Raw genomic sequence first — 14,589 nt, 5'->3', positions numbered from 1 at the left:
TATATATATGTGTGTGAATGGCGAAAAAAAAAAGCACTTCTGAAAGAAATTCAACACAAAACTCGACTGAAATTGCTTATGAAGGCTGTGAGGCTGAATGTAAAATTGAGGAATGATGTGAAATGATTTTGAATGACACGCAGTGATATACAATGTCGTGCACTGAGCAGAACGCGTCAAAGTTGGAATCAATCAAAAATGTTGAAACTAAAAAAAAAAAAAAGTGAATTTCTGGCTTTTATTTTGGAATTTTGGGGACAAAAAATGTGGTCATGGGAATGAGTAAATTTCAAGCTGGATTGGTTTGAATGAATCGAATTTTAAAAATTAGAGGAGAAAAACAAATGTTTGTCTTGTTTTACAACAATTCTATTCACAAACTCCATTTTGAAATCAGGCGTTCAATAATTGTCATCAGGGAACTTGCATATATAATTGCAAAATGATTTGACATTCTGAAAAGTTGATCGTTTGCCAATTGCCCGAATAAAATTCATGCATCCCTCCTCGCCGCGAGGGGGCGACAAACTGCGGAGGCGAGAAAGCGGAAACGCTGCCGTCGAAGAAGCGTCCACGCGTTTGCCCGTCAGGAGTGCTATGGCGGTCAACTGACTAATCCTGCTCGCTTGTGATGCTCCCTCTGTTTATTTAGCTGATTTTGCTTGCTATTGTCGAATGAATGCGGCGCTATGGTTGGCCCAGAAGAGCCATGGTAGTCGTCAATTCTGTGCTGAAGCTGCTGCAGAGGCAGACGTACACCTGTCTGTCCCACCGCTATGGGCTTTACCTCTGCTTCGGAGGAATCGTTCTCATGATTGTGTCCGCTTTCCAGTTCGGCGAGGTGAGGAGCTTCTTCTCGTTTGTGTACACATTTAGCATCAGAATACGTTCAGAGAGAAATATATGAGCAGATTGGTATCATGTTTAACGTTTCTGTTAATTTTTGGGCATGTCTGGACGTTTGGGTTCGTACTCAGCGCAGAGGTGTCTGTCAAACGTTTGGGCGGGGGGCTTTTTGAGTAATCACGTCAAAGCAAGCGGGGCGAACAGATGGAAGAAGGCTAGATTCAATCACAGAGTGGGAATAAACAAATTGGGAACAAAGTGTTGTTGAATATCAAAAGACTGTTTGGGAACAGTTGTCGCGCCCAGGCGGACATTTGCCATCAGCAAAGTCGCACAGCCAGACTCTAAGCGCGCACACAGAAAAAAAAATGTAGCTCCCAAGACGAACCTGCATCGGACATCATTGTTGCGCCTTTCGTCGATGTTTTATTCCGACTCTGTGCTTTTAGCGGGCACTTTTTTAAAAGCCGGCCTCGAAATAATTCACTTCGTTGCTCTCTACTGTAAGAAGACTCATTAGAAACACCGTTCTTGCCTTCTATAGCCTTTGTTACAATGACGGAACTCGAACTTGTTTTGAAAATGCTTTATGACACAAGCAATATGACACGGTCATGAATTCAAAGAGCAGCCTGGAAGAGGAATTTTAATTTCAATCCAAGCAAGGATAAAAGAAAGCTCTACACTTTCAGGCATATACCACCGCATGTTGTATTGAGTCGATTGCTTTCTGTTTTCAGGTTGTGGTTGAGTGGAGCCGAGACCAGTACCACGTACTGTTTGACTCCTACAGAGACAACTTGGGTGGCAAATCATTTCAAAGCAGGTGGGCGGAATCTCATTTCTTGACGCTCAAATAAGCATGTGAGCTTGTAGTGTGTGAAAACTGAGCTTCCTTTGCATTCCCATGTAGGCTCTGCCTCCCCATGCCCATCGATGTGGTGTACACGTGGGTGAATGGCACAGACGTGGCTCTGCTCAAGGAGTTGGAGGCCGTGAGAGAGCAACTGGCAGATGAGCAGAGAGCTCTGAGGTAGTCCAAGAGAGACGGATTCTCAGTCTTGCTTGAAATATGAAAGTCTAAGTGTCATTACTGTATGTACCATCGTAGTCGTGTGTTGGATATGTGGCCTCTTGACCGACATTGGGGTCTGCTTGTGAGTCAAGGTAGCACTGTATATTTTATTTTTAATTTTGTATTTATCCACATAGAGAACGTCTGGGGAAAAATGCAAGTGAGACAACAGAAGAACCGAAAGTTAGGTAATACTCAATGTCCCTTTTACTTTTGCAAAAGTCCGCCTTTCCTGACCGGTGTCGCGCGCACCTCTCCAGGGCCAAAGCGGAATGTTTGCTGTCTCACTGTATCGTTGCGCCCATGCTGGCGCTGGAACCCGCCCTGCCGGCCAACGCCACGGTCCAGGAGTTGCTGCCACTCTCACCTGCGCTGGCAGCCGCCAAGGAGTTGCTCCAACTCCGCAAGCCCGTCCACCCGTCCACCGCCGCCTCCGTGCTGGTCTTCAATTCCCAGGCTGACGGTGGGTCCGAAACATAGCCGGCACGATAAAGCGCGGTTTACTGTCCTGGGTGATGAGACAAAATAAACTGACATGTATTTTTTTTCATGCTTTTCTTCCAGCTGAGAAAGCCTACATCGACGCGTTTAAGGAAGACAAGAAATTGTCAGTGTCCAGATGTTACTTTGTGAGTTTTATATTAATTTCCTGACATGACCTTTTTAAGGAAACTGTGCTTCCATCATCGAATCCCACTTTCCACAGACCACAGAAAGAGAGGCTCCGGGTCTGATCCGCATGCAGACGCTGGCCTACCTCAGTGGCTTCCCGGGGTCCTTCAAGGAGACGGAGCAGCTCAGAGCAAAGCTGCCATCTTTTGTCACCAACAAGATGAAACAGGTGAACGCTAATCAGACCAGTCACAGTCAAGACTCTATGTTTGCCATTTGGGTCCACTTCACTTACTTAGGGTAGTAAAATAACAGATAGAGTAAGGGCGGAGGATGAAGTACCCTTGATAAAAAATAAATTTTAAAAAAGTGACTTAAGACGAAAACAAGCAGCAGGTGGCGTTGTTGCCCCCTTCAAACCCAAATGAGCCCGTTTGCAATATCTTTTCCTCCTACAAGATGTCGCTGCCTGAAGATGAGCTGAATAGTGACTTTTTAAGAGCAGCGGTTAATAGAAGCTTGTTTTTGCGTGTGTGTTTGTGTGTGTGTGAAGTGAATTTTGAGGAAGGGCCATTCCCAACATCCTTGAAAGAAATGAGGCGTTATCATGAGCAAGTTCTAAGGAGCTGTGGAGAGATCAGTGCTGGTTACTGGGGGGGAAATGATCAAAACAAACCAAAACATGTTCGGCAGCCATTTTGTACTCGTCCAGCCCATTGGATGGCTTATGCAATTGATATTGTGTACATGGACTCTCAAAAAAATAGCTGAAGAATCTGCACGATGTTTGGATGAAATCATTATGCTTGTTTCCCTTTGTGTTTTATGGGGAGGGGTGGCTGGAACAGAGGAATGGCATTTCCATTCACTTTATTGGGGACAGATTGAGTGTCATCACATCAGACCGGCAAAGAATAGCAATTATCTAAGCCGCTCCCTGTGATGGTTAATATTAGAGGAACTGTTTGGAGTAGAGCGGCGCCACTGGAAGGTCATCAGGATTTTTCGTGACCTCCGCCTGCTGTCTCCCACGTGTCATCTGCCCTTACCTGTTAGATCCGTTTCACCCACAAGGGGGCTGGAGGGGAGATTGGTGATTGTGGACAGTGCGGTGTTTCCTGGTGCCAAGCCCATCCTGTGAAAGCGAGCTGCTGGTGAATAGAGGAGGGTGGAGGGGTGCCGTTGTTGAGTGACGCTCCATATTTATAGCTGACGTTAGAACCAGTGCCATCGTGATGAAAGACCATCACGGCACCCCCACCAAGTCCTTTGTCAGAATTGGTTGTGTGTGAGTGGAACGGTTGACGCTGGCCGGCGATGAAAGCAGTCTTTGTGAGGCTGCCACGCGCTCTCTTTGTGTACACGCGTGAGCATTAGCAGGCCTAAACGGAGGACTATAATAGAGATGCAACGTGATCCGGGCCGCGCTGGCTCCCTAAGACCCGAGTAATCCTCACCTAAAAGGAGCGAGAGGAGGTGGTTGCTCGCCAGCTCATGTGAGACGCTCGATGATGGAGTGAGGTGGCGAGCAAACGCTTTCCTGGGAATCTTAGATTTGGAAGGTGGGGTGGAGGTTTGACCCGCTGGGTAAAGCCCCCCAACATGGTTTATCTGTGCAGTATGTGGTGAGGATGACATCACCGAGTTTTCCAAACGAAATGCATTTGCCGGTTATATTTAGCAAATGAGCACTTAATTAGGACAACATATTGAATGTCACGTTCGGCTCAAGGAATTGCACATGATGAGTTTGAAATGGAGGTCCAACTGTATGTCAAATGGTGTGTTCCTCAGTTTGAGTTGTATTCGGAGGCCAGCGTCGCTCTGCTTCACCTCAAAGGCCCGCGAGACTTCACTGACCTCATGCAGAAGTCCAAGAAGAATCTGACGCTGGATGGGAAGGAGTTGACCATTAGTCCCGCCTACCTCTTCTGGGACCTGACCGCCATCTCGCAGGTAATCCCGTTTATGTTGCGCCACTTTACAAATGACCCGATCGACCGTGTTCGGAATCATTCGCTTATTCCCGACTCTGGAAGCCGACGGCATTTTTGTTGTTGGGCAGCCCAAACAGGACGAGGACGTCTCGGCCAGCCGCTTCGAGGACAACGAGGAGCTGCGCTACTCTTTGCGCTCCGTGGAGAAACACGCCCCCTGGGTGCGACACGTCTTCGTGGTCACCAATGGGCAGATCCCCTCCTGGCTCAACCTGGATAACCCCCGCGTTTCGGTCGTCACGCATCAGGTAGTCCCGGTGACGCGTTGAGCGCTCGAACCAAACTGAATCCATTTCCAAAATGTTTTCCTTCGAACCGCAGGAGCTCTTCTTGAACCACAGCCACCTCCCCACGTTCAGCTCGCCCGCCATCGAGAGCCACATCCACCGCATCCCGGGACTCTCGCAGAAGTTCATTTACCTCAACGATGACGTGATGTTTGGCAAAGACGTCTGGCCGGACGACTTCTACAGCCATTCGAAAGGACAAAAGGTGGAATTGGAGTCGAAACTGAAGTCTAGATGAGTAGAAGAAGGAAAACATTCTGAACAGAATCTCTGCCAATTTCTATTTCCCGCAGGTGTATCTCACCTGGCCCGTTCCCAATTGTGCGGAGGGCTGCCCGGGATCCTGGATCAAGGATGGCTATTGTGACAAGGCGTGCAACAACTCGGCGTGTGACTGGGACGGAGGAGACTGCACTGGTAAAGTTCCACTTGTGAGGGGGTGGAATATTTCCGGCACATATCTGGAAAGATTTCCATGGGAAGTGAAGATGGGGAAGGTGGCGGGGGAGATTGGAAACGTTGCATGGGAATATTTGGAAGGAACCGGGAATTTGTGCCACTTGTATTTTTCTGTCAGGGGCCGCAGAGAGCGGCAGGTTCCCCGGTGGCGTCGGCGCTGGCGGTCCCGGCGGAGCCGGCGGACAAATGTGGCAGTTTGCCGGCGGTCAATTCGGCCTGGCCGCGGCCTCGTACTGTAACCAAGGTTGCGCCACCTCCTGGCTGGCGGACAAATTCTGTGACCAAGCCTGCAACGTGCTCTCCTGCGGCTTCGACGTGGGAGACTGCGGCACGGGTGCGTTCAAGGCAAATAGGAGGGCTTCTCCTCGAGCTCGGGTCAAATTGTTGACCCGCTTTGTGTGATTCGCGCCGCAGACCACTTTGGAGAGCTGCACCGTGTCACCCTGCTGAGTGACCAGACCGCTTACATCCTCCCAGTCGGAGAGATCAGACCTTATTTCAGCTTTGAGCGGCTGGCTCACAGGTAAGGCGGCAAGAGGCTCGAGAAATTGACGGCAACTTTCCATGAGAAATGGAATGGGGGATTTTGAAAATGTTTCCCCTAACATTTACAGGTTCCAATTGGACTTTAATCCCGTAAATCGGGAAAGCTTCTAACTTCTTGGCATTTTGTCTCCTCATAGGGTTTCGGAGGCCCACGTGAGTGACAGCCCGGTAGTGCGTCACACCTCCGTAGCCAACAAATGGAAGACGATCCACCTTCTGCTCCACCCCGGCCACAATGCCAGCGTGGTCCATTACAACGTCACCTTCCAAAGAGAGGACAGCACGGCGTTCACCAAGATCTTCGACGTTACCGTCGACACGCGTCTGCTTCCGCAGGTTAACAGGACTCAGGCCAGCAGGGAAAGTTCCAGCCAGAAGCCTTCCGCAACGACGGAAGCGCTCTTTTTGTTCTCGGATGTACCCGAGGACAAGAGGGCTCCCAAGATCCAGAGGAAGCAACCGGATGAACTCGAGGCCATCATAGAAGTTCCCGCTGTCAACGAGTCGCTCTTGCCAGCTCCTGTGCGCAGTGAGCTTGAAAAGCTGGATGAGAAACTCCTCAGAGGAGACATCACGCTGAAGGGTTACAACCTCACCAAGGCTCAACTGCTCACCACCGACTGGGAAGAACTTGACGGGGACCAACTTGCCGTTCCGAGCGTGGTGGAGAGGCCTAAAACCCCCAAACTGCTGCGCCACATTACCAAAGTGAAGAGCACTGAGTGGCAAGCGCAGGCCAACCACATCGCTCAAGTGGGGAGGAAGCTCCAGCACTTTGTCCCTGTTGACAGGGGCTTCCTGCCCTGGGAGAAGAAGAAATACTTCCAAGACCTGCTGGAGGTGAGCTCACAAGAATCGAGACTGCTGTGATCACAACTCTTTACTCATTGTCTGTGTCGTTGTTGGGGAGGAAGGTGTGAACTGTAGATGTTTCCCCCCTCCAACACATCAGCAAGCTCTGCAGGAGCCTGATAACGATCCTGATCGCTCAGTTTTTTCTTTTTGTTTTGTTTTGTTTTTCAACAGGAAGAAGAGCACCTGAAGAGGGCGCTGACGTACGACACGGACGGCACCGCCGGCGGACGCAAGCTACGGGACACGTTTGCCGACTCGCTGCGCCACGTCAACAAGCTGCTCAACCGCCAGTTTGGCTTCGCGTCCCGCAAAGTCCCCGCACACATGCCACATATGATTGACAGGCTGGTCATGCAGGAGCTGCAGGACACGTGAGTGTTGGCGACGGGGCCTCCCTCCGCGGGCCAACCGCTTTGAAGTGATGCGCCAGAACCGCTTTTCAGTACTTGATAATTCTATTCAGAATTTCATATGTAACCGCGGCTAATAAGCGAAGCGTGGAGATTTTCTCGACATGCCGCAAATTGGCTGCTGCTTCTTCATTTCCTGCAGATTCCCAGACGACTTTGACAAGACGTCCGGCCACCGCGTGCGCCACCCGGACGACATGCAGTTTGCCTTCTCCTACTTTTACTTCCTGATGAGCACTCAGCAGCAGCTTAACATCTCGGAGGTGTTTGATGAGGTTGACACCGACCACTCCGGCGTCCTGTCCGATCGCGAGATTCGCACTCTCGCCACGAGGATTCACGAGCTGCCGCTCAGCCTCCAGGTCGATTGACGAAACCGGTCTTTTCCAACTTTTATGAGTTATTTTCTGTTGGTGATGGACGGAAGTAAGACACATTGTTTCTCTTTATTCTTTTGGCCTTGCAGGATCTGACGAGCTTGGAACAGATGTTGATCAACTGCTCCAAGACACTCCCGAGGAACTTGAGTCAGCTGCACCTGGCGAACCCCACACAGGAGTCCTACTACGACCACAGCATGGTGAACACCTCAAGCCAGACGCAAATCTCGATTCTCCGCTTTTCTCGTAACATTGTGGAATGTGTTTCCCAGCCGCCAGTCACGAAAGGCCTCATCGTGCACTGCACGCCCATCTTGGACCGCATTCGCAAAGCTTTCGTGGACCAGAACAAGTACAAGTGAGACGTCCAGAAGCAACGCCGGCACACTTAAACCACTCTCCCGATTTTAAGAATTGACCACTTGCGCAGGTTTGAGATCAAGGGCGAGGAGGACATCGCCTTCAAGATGGTCCGCACCAACGTGTCGCACGTGGTGGGCCAGTTGGACGACATCAGGAAGAATCCCAGGTGGCGTCCGTCCCGATGAGGGTTCCCGTTTATGTCGCTAGCTAACACCCTAGCTTTCCCCTGCAGGAAGTTCATCTGTCTGAACGACAACATTGACCACGCCCACAAGGACGCCGCCACCGTGAAGGCTGTGCTGAGGGACTTCTACGACTCCATGTTCCCGCTGCCGTCCCAGTTTGAACTGCCCAGGGAATACCGCAACCGCTTCCTGCACATGGACGAGCTCCAGGAATGGTAGGTCATTTCCACCGCAAGAAATTGATTAGGAACCTTTGATGGCCGACGTTGTCTTTGGATGGCAGGCGCGAGTGTCTAAATTGAGTTCTCCGGGACAAGCCAAGACCCTGCCAGGACGGGGGCATGTCTGATTTTGAAACGCTGTGGAAGGAATTGAATTGTTGGTCAAAAAAAATCTGGAAGGAGGAGTTAAATATCACCACCCGCTTAAAGCAACGGACGACGTTACACTTTTACCAATTTTTTTGACAGAGAGAAGATTTGAACATTTCACCTCAAATAAATAAGTCAGAGTCCACGTTGTGTTCTCAAAAATCGTCGCAAGAAAGTCGGAACACAGACGTCAACGCCCCGGGTCGTGAAAGCGACCTCCCCGGTGGAGGTAATCAATACGTCTCTCGGCGCTCGTGGCGGCATGCCAGCTGCTAATAATGGCAGCATCATAACATCAAAAGCAGCCAAGTGGCTGTCAGCACGCTGGGCCAAGTGTTGCCAACTTGTCACCATGGGGATCCCAGGAGAGGGAGGGGGTGGGGTGGGGGATTCATGTCCAAAGAGCCACGCTTCTTCTTCAAGGGGGGCGGCGGGGGAAGGGGGGGGCGTTCGAGTGTCAGGGCTCACACAGAGACTTTAAAATTAGACGAGCCCCCTCAGATGGTCGTGGTAAGCTGAGCGTTTCGTCACCTGCTGGAGTGTCTTTTGAGTGAAGTGCTGTCACCTCTGGATGCCTCGGTGTTGCATCACCGTCTTTGCTTGTGTTGTCCACTTAACGTGTCCACAAGCGTGTCTCCTAATGGAACCTCTCCCTTCCCCACCCCAACAGGCGAGACTACCGGGACAAGCTGAAGTTCTGGACCCACTGTGTCCTCGTGACGCTGGTGGCTTTCACCGTCGTGTCCTTCTTCGCCGAACAGGTCAGTGGCCTCCGTGTCTTCCGCGTCCTCCGTTTCTGTGGTTCGCGCCTTCGCCGCCCAAATGCCCAATCAGGCGGCTCGCCCGTCTCATATGTGACGAACAGTGCCAGGACCTGAGTCCGCTGAAACCAAAGACCCTCCACCCCCGCCCTTCGTCTGCCTCCTCCTTCGGGAGGACTCGATGACTCTCGGTGTCAGATTGCGTATTCTCCACCGATTTTGCCCCCCAAAAAAAAGCCCCGAACAAATCTCTGTTTTGACTTGGTGTTGTGATCGCGGCGGTTTGCGGTGTCTCTTCTGAGCCAGAGAGGTTAACAGTTACGCTGACGTTAAGACAATCCCATTGCTAACCCCCACCCAGCCCTTAGCAACCTTAACGTTTGATATCTTCATCAAAACACATTCCGAGAGGTCCGCAGCTATCACATTGGTCTCGTCGCGTACTCCCATTTTCTCACAGCTGATCCACCTAAAGCGCAAGCTATTCCCCCGACGCCAAATGGCCAAGGATGACAACCCCGAGAGAGTATGAACCGGGAACTCACGAGCAGCAGCAGCAGCAGCAGCAGCACCTCCTCCGTCCTGTTTGGTAGATTTTTTTTTTCCCCATTTGGCGAAAAAAAAGCTAAACTAGTGATGAAGCCCATGAATTTTTTTTTCATGGTTTCTAACTCAACACTCCTGAGGTCCTCTACATAAACTCAGTTTTGTTTTTATTTTTGAGGCCGTGTGCTGAAACATGACCGAACGGACAGTAATGGTTTGCCAGGTGTTCCCAAAGCAAAATTTTCTTTTGCCGTCGTGATGGGAACTGTCGGACATTTTACTGCTCACTTTGTTTTAATGGAATTGTATGAAAAGGAATTGTTAATTTAAGTCATTGTTGATTGTGTCTTCAGCAATATGCGATCTAGAAGTGCCTTCTTTGTTCATTCCGATACTTTCTTTGACAAATGTTTTTTGTGAAAATCTCATCTACCAATGTGCATGCGTCCGTGCGTGGATTCAATGAGCCTTCCTTGAATCAGAGTGTTTGTTGGCCGCGGCCGCTTTCCTCTTTGCCGTCTGCGCACAGGTGTCCCCGTGGGACTCAGCAGCCTCACTATCATGTCTGAAATTCAGACACCTCGGCTCTTAACTTATTTTTGCGATTGTGACGTGGCCGTGGAGACCGAGCGCTTCATCATGTGTGTCGCCGCCCTTTAAAAGTCGCTTGCTATGGTTCTTCCGATTGAAATAAATTGTGTTTGGCCGGGTTCATCTGTCTCTCTCTGCTGTTTGCGAAAGCACGGCGACAAGACAAACGCATGAAAAATATTGTCTTTATTACAAACTTTTGCTCCCTCCCACACACGCATTTGTGAATAAAAATTTTCAGGACAGTTAGTTGTATTAGTGAACAGTGAAAAATCACGGTTGTACATTTCAATTCGTAGTTTGTCATGGAAACAGAAAGTCCAATGTTACTTCCCAGAGTACAAACCAGGAAACGGTACCTAAAAATAGTAAAGCGGTACCACAGAAGAAGAAGAAACCCCTTTCATCCCCGGCAACCTGAATAATAAGCATATTATATTCGCTGGAGGAGAAACGTATGAATCTGTCTAAAAGAGGAAAGCTTCTGTATTGCAGATCTTAGTGAAAAATGTGTACAAAGTTGTTTTGCATGATTAACTTTTTTTTTTAACAACAAAATGAATTAAGGCTCTGTCAGCTGTATTGTATACAATCACAACATTCATTTTTAGCCCTTAAGGGAGAAGTCAGAGAGCAGAACAAATGGCGATGACATGAAAAGTAATGCTTCACATCGCCTGCTGACCAAAACACCTCTTCCCCACCCCCCATTGAATCCCCGATTGATCGCATTCAGTCACATTTATTGAACAAATTAAAAAGCTAATAGTTTAGGTTTTTTTTTTTTTTTTTTTTTTAACTTTGGTATGTCAGATGAGTTTTTGTTTGTTTTGGAGCATTACTTTGGTGGGCAAGGTTTTTTTTTTTTTTTTAGGCAGTGGTGGTCACTTGGTCAAGGCATGGGGTGCAGGGTCTTGTCTCGTCCTTGTCTGCTTTTAGGAGCGGGGAGAGATCGGCGTCTCCCTCCGCCTCCTCCCGCCGGGCAAGCTGTCAGTCGCGGTGGGCGGGGCCGGGCGGCGTGATGCTGAAGACGCGAATGCGCAAGTGGCCGGCAATCTGGTGGCACACACCCGTGCAGTAGCGCGTCAGGTCCACCAGGGAGAGCACCTAAAAGCCATGTAGTTTGTATTAATTGAAACTCTGAAGCGTTGACAATGCTCCGTTTTGACTCGTTATAAAGTGCAATACTAGGAACTGACCATGGCGATCCAGAGGACAATGTACTCGTCAACGAAGCTGTTGAAGTACTGGTTGAGGAAGAGGAGGCCCGGGCCGATGAAGGCAGTGTCTGGGAGGTGAAGCTCACTCTTTGTCATGTGCGCCACCTGTGCGGGTGCAGGGTTGGAAATGTTCTTTTCAAAATTTGACACACCGCAGAAGAAATTTGAATGATTAAGGAAATGGCCATGTATTAAAAATGTGGCTTAAATATCCCACCAGGTCATCAGGAACTGTACAACGAGGCGCTCTAAAATGGCCATATCAGCATGAAGACCCTGGCTGTCGCATTACACTTTGCTAAGTTCCCCTCACTCTTCCACTTCACAGAGTTCCCATCGCTCCTCTGCCATTCACACGTGATGGCAGACAACAAGGTGCTCTAAAGCGGCCATGCCGGCAGACTGTCCGAAGGGAAGGTATTTTTTCGGAGTGTAGGCATCGTTCACTCACTGCACATTGCAATTTTTCAGCAATTAGCTTCAAACATGTACAATGTATTTAGAAACAAGTCCTTGATGTCACTTCACAGCACGCGTAAAATTTCAAGACTAGATTTCTGAGGAGAATTCAAATGTCCCCTGTGACACCCGCCTGCAGAACCCACCACAAGCTTGTTGGAGATCTTGGCGATGACCATGCCAAAGGTGAGCAGGTAGAGGCAGGGGTGGAGCTCAAACAGCCGACTGGATGACTTCTTGAAGATGATGAAGGCCAGCGTGAGGATGAGGCTGATGTGTAAACCGGGACTCAACACGCTTGTGTCCTGCGCAACACCAATGTTTTATTTATTTGTGCGGCGTGACATCTGTTGAGGTTACTCAGCACAGCTTACAGCCACGGTGGAGCCGTTTTTGCCCACGCCGCCATTGAGAATGACATGGAAGTAGTTGTGGCAGGAGTAGAGGGCCCCGACGACGATGCCCACGATAGGGAAGATGTACAGCTTCAGTCCAATGAGGGGCAACTTTAAAGCAACACACAGATTGAAGAACTTGTTTGTGACGATATTTCAGTTTAATAACAAGGGAGGACATCTTTCTACAATTGCCATCCTGCTTGTTGGAAACAAAATTCACCAAGGCGGTTGAGTTACCGTGGTTTGCCAAACGCTCACCCCCCCGAATGCAGACATCAGGTACATGGTGATGATGGCAAACTGCACCTCGGTGACGTCGACCCTGCCGAGAGAGAAAGCGACGGTTGGGCTGGAGGAGCGTGGGTCGGCGTGCGCCCTCGTGGGGGACTCACAGGCCAAAGCGGAGGGTTCCGGACACATAGGTCTGCCAGTGGGCGCAGAAGAACATGAACATCCCGATGAAGCCGCAGAAGAATATCCAGTGGGGGTATCGGCCGATGCCGCAGGATATGCACGTTCCCACGGCGACAAACACTGCAGCGAGACGATGCGATACCTCCGTTAAAAACAATGTGGAAAACTTTCCAGAGTTTCCAGAGAGCACCTGTGGAGACGGCGTCACAGCCGTGGTCGAAGAGCTCGCCGAGGGGCGAGCTGGTGTTGGTCCTGCGGGCCTGCTTGCCATCGATGGCGTCCAGAGACTGGTACACGAACAGGCCCAGAGCACTCAGGATGAAGACCCATGCTGGAGCCTGAAGGTGAGATGCGACACTTAAAGAAGCAGAACGATACTGAGTTGAGCGCAGACTTCCAATGAGGTCGAAGAAACCCTCATTCATGTATTGTTTTTGGAGAAAGTAAGAAAAGCGTTGAACTGCATTTTTATAAATTAACTGACTGAAGCCCAACCCCTCGAAAGAATAAAGTAGCACTTGCTCTAAATTGGAAAACATGGAATTACAAAGTGTATTTTTTTCCCCCTGAAATTCAACTCCTCAACCCCCTCTTTGAGTTAAAAAAAACATTTGGAGGTGCAAGACTTTTTTTATTGGACAGCGGAGATAAATACATACAAAAAATGTATGCAACGTGGTGTTTGCAGCTTAATGAGTGAATAATCAATGCAGATGGGCGTGCAAACAGATAAAATGTGGACTTTGTGTGAGTTGTAAGCAAGAAACGTGATTAACACAACAAGCAGGCTGGACTGGTCCAGCGCGTGTAGTTTACCCGAGAGGAAAGGTGCTGCCAGATTGGTGACGTCAGCTGAGGTGACAGATCTCAATAATCGATCGATCGATCGGTTGACGGACACAAACAAATAGATGTAATATGTCTCAGATCCAATAATGGAAAGATTAAGCCAATGAAGCACTCAAGGCTCGTTTGCCTTTTGCTTACCCGTCGCAACTATTAAATCCCGTAATTAAACGCAACGAGAAGCGAATTCCCCGTTGTGCTTATTTACCACTGTTAATAAGTTCTGCAAATGAGTGAAATCAAACCGATTTTGTAAGTAGTCAAATAACATTAAATTGCTTAATGCCCTAACCTGATTTCGCGAGCGAGTGTCGGTGTAGAAACTTTGTCCAAGGTCGTCTCAACTTACCTCCTCCGTAGCTTTGGGGCAAAAAAATACGAGCAGGAGCGTGGACACGATGTTGACCAGCAGGCCGACGATGGTGAGCGTATTCGGGGCGACCCACGTCGGGATTTGCTGGACCAGCCAGTTCCAGTAGATCTGGCACGGCGGCTCCAGCAGGGAGCGACCCGAGGCGCTGTACTTGTGATCCTCCAGCCGCTTGAGCTGCGCGCTTGACAGCGGCTCCGGCCACAGGAAATGGGCCATCGTTTCTTCTCGAAATAGACCGTGACGAATTCCCGCAGGCTGCCAGGAAAAGAGGCTCAGATTCGGCTACCTTATCTCGGCCAAGCCCAAAACATAGCAGCGCATTTGGCCTGTAGAGGGAGGCGAATGTGCTTAGGGCATTTGCAAGGCGGAACCAACCACGAGCGGGCGATGACGTTTCGGACAGGTTGAGTATGTACCGGAAGTGTGACACCGGAAAGAGGGCCCACTTCCGCCACAGTTGACCGAAACTGAAAAACGGGCCCCTTCTCAACTGATTTATTGATGTATGTTTTTAAAATACTGCCAGTCACGAGAGTTCACCTTTAGAAAAGTGAGTCCAACAGGTTGGCTACCTTGTGTAGTTAATTCGTAACAG

The 14,589-nt window shown here is 49.5% G+C and overlaps 2 protein-coding genes across 2 annotated transcripts; one reads left to right on the top strand and one right to left on the bottom strand.

Moving 5' to 3' along the window:
• Nucleotides 1-75: 75 nt before the first annotated feature.
• Nucleotides 76-10,405, top strand: gnptab (N-acetylglucosamine-1-phosphate transferase subunits alpha and beta). The gene is made up of 22 exons (XM_019883017.1): nucleotides 76-841; nucleotides 1,587-1,672; nucleotides 1,760-1,879; nucleotides 2,059-2,109; nucleotides 2,182-2,384; nucleotides 2,486-2,550; nucleotides 2,628-2,762; nucleotides 4,328-4,489; nucleotides 4,599-4,778; nucleotides 4,852-5,022; nucleotides 5,111-5,234; nucleotides 5,395-5,610; nucleotides 5,691-5,799; nucleotides 5,960-6,662; nucleotides 6,849-7,048; nucleotides 7,230-7,449; nucleotides 7,554-7,667; nucleotides 7,740-7,825; nucleotides 7,898-7,996; nucleotides 8,063-8,230; nucleotides 9,057-9,147; nucleotides 9,608-10,405. The coding sequence occupies exons 1-22, from the start codon at nucleotides 680-682 to the stop codon at nucleotides 9,677-9,679; spliced, it is 3,537 nt and encodes a 1,178-aa protein (XP_019738576.1). The 5' UTR covers nucleotides 76-679; the 3' UTR covers nucleotides 9,680-10,405.
• A 118-nt stretch (nucleotides 10,406-10,523) lies between these two features.
• chpt1 (choline phosphotransferase 1) lies at nucleotides 10,524-14,353 on the bottom strand. Its single transcript, XM_019883018.1, has 8 exons — nucleotides 13,971-14,353; nucleotides 12,966-13,113; nucleotides 12,754-12,895; nucleotides 12,599-12,683; nucleotides 12,338-12,469; nucleotides 12,110-12,268; nucleotides 11,484-11,609; nucleotides 10,524-11,391 (listed from the first exon to the last, which is right to left on the bottom strand). The coding sequence occupies exons 1-8, from the start codon at nucleotides 14,208-14,210 to the stop codon at nucleotides 11,275-11,277; spliced, it is 1,149 nt and encodes a 382-aa protein (XP_019738577.1). The 5' UTR covers nucleotides 14,211-14,353; the 3' UTR covers nucleotides 10,524-11,274.
• Nucleotides 14,354-14,589: the final 236 nt, after the last annotated feature.

This window comes from Hippocampus comes, unplaced genomic scaffold, assembly GCF_001891065.2.
Source record: "Hippocampus comes isolate QL1 unplaced genomic scaffold, H_comes_QL1_v1.1 scaffold53, whole genome shotgun sequence".
Classification (NCBI taxonomy): domain Eukaryota; kingdom Metazoa; phylum Chordata; class Actinopteri; order Syngnathiformes; family Syngnathidae; genus Hippocampus; species Hippocampus comes.
The sequence above is the reverse complement of the archived record's forward strand: the minus strand, read 5'-3'. Positions and strand labels throughout refer to the sequence as shown.

What these genes read in the sequence shown, in the direction of transcription:
- gnptab (XM_019883017.1), top strand. Translation starts at nt 680, where the DNA reads ATGCGGCGCTATGGTTGGCCCAGAAGAGCCATGGTAGTCGTCAATTCT. An exon ending in CCTACTACGACCACAGCATG is followed by an intron (nt 7,668 to 7,739) that starts GTGAACACCTCA and finishes TGTGTTTCCCAG; the next exon opens with CCGCCAGTCACGAAAGGCCT. An exon ending in TGTCCTTCTTCGCCGAACAG is followed by an intron (nt 9,148 to 9,607) that starts GTCAGTGGCCTC and finishes ATTTTCTCACAG; the next exon opens with CTGATCCACCTAAAGCGCAA.
- chpt1 (XM_019883018.1), bottom strand. Translation starts at nt 14,210, where the DNA reads ATGGCCCATTTCCTGTGGCCGGAGCCGCTGTCAAGCGCGCAGCTCAAG. An exon ending in TGAGCGTTTGGCAAACCACG is followed by an intron (nt 12,470 to 12,598) that starts GTAACTCAACCG and finishes GTTGCTTTAAAG; the next exon opens with TTGCCCCTCATTGGACTGAA. An exon ending in AAAACGGCTCCACCGTGGCT is followed by an intron (nt 12,269 to 12,337) that starts GTAAGCTGTGCT and finishes GGTGTTGCGCAG; the next exon opens with GACACAAGCGTGTTGAGTCC.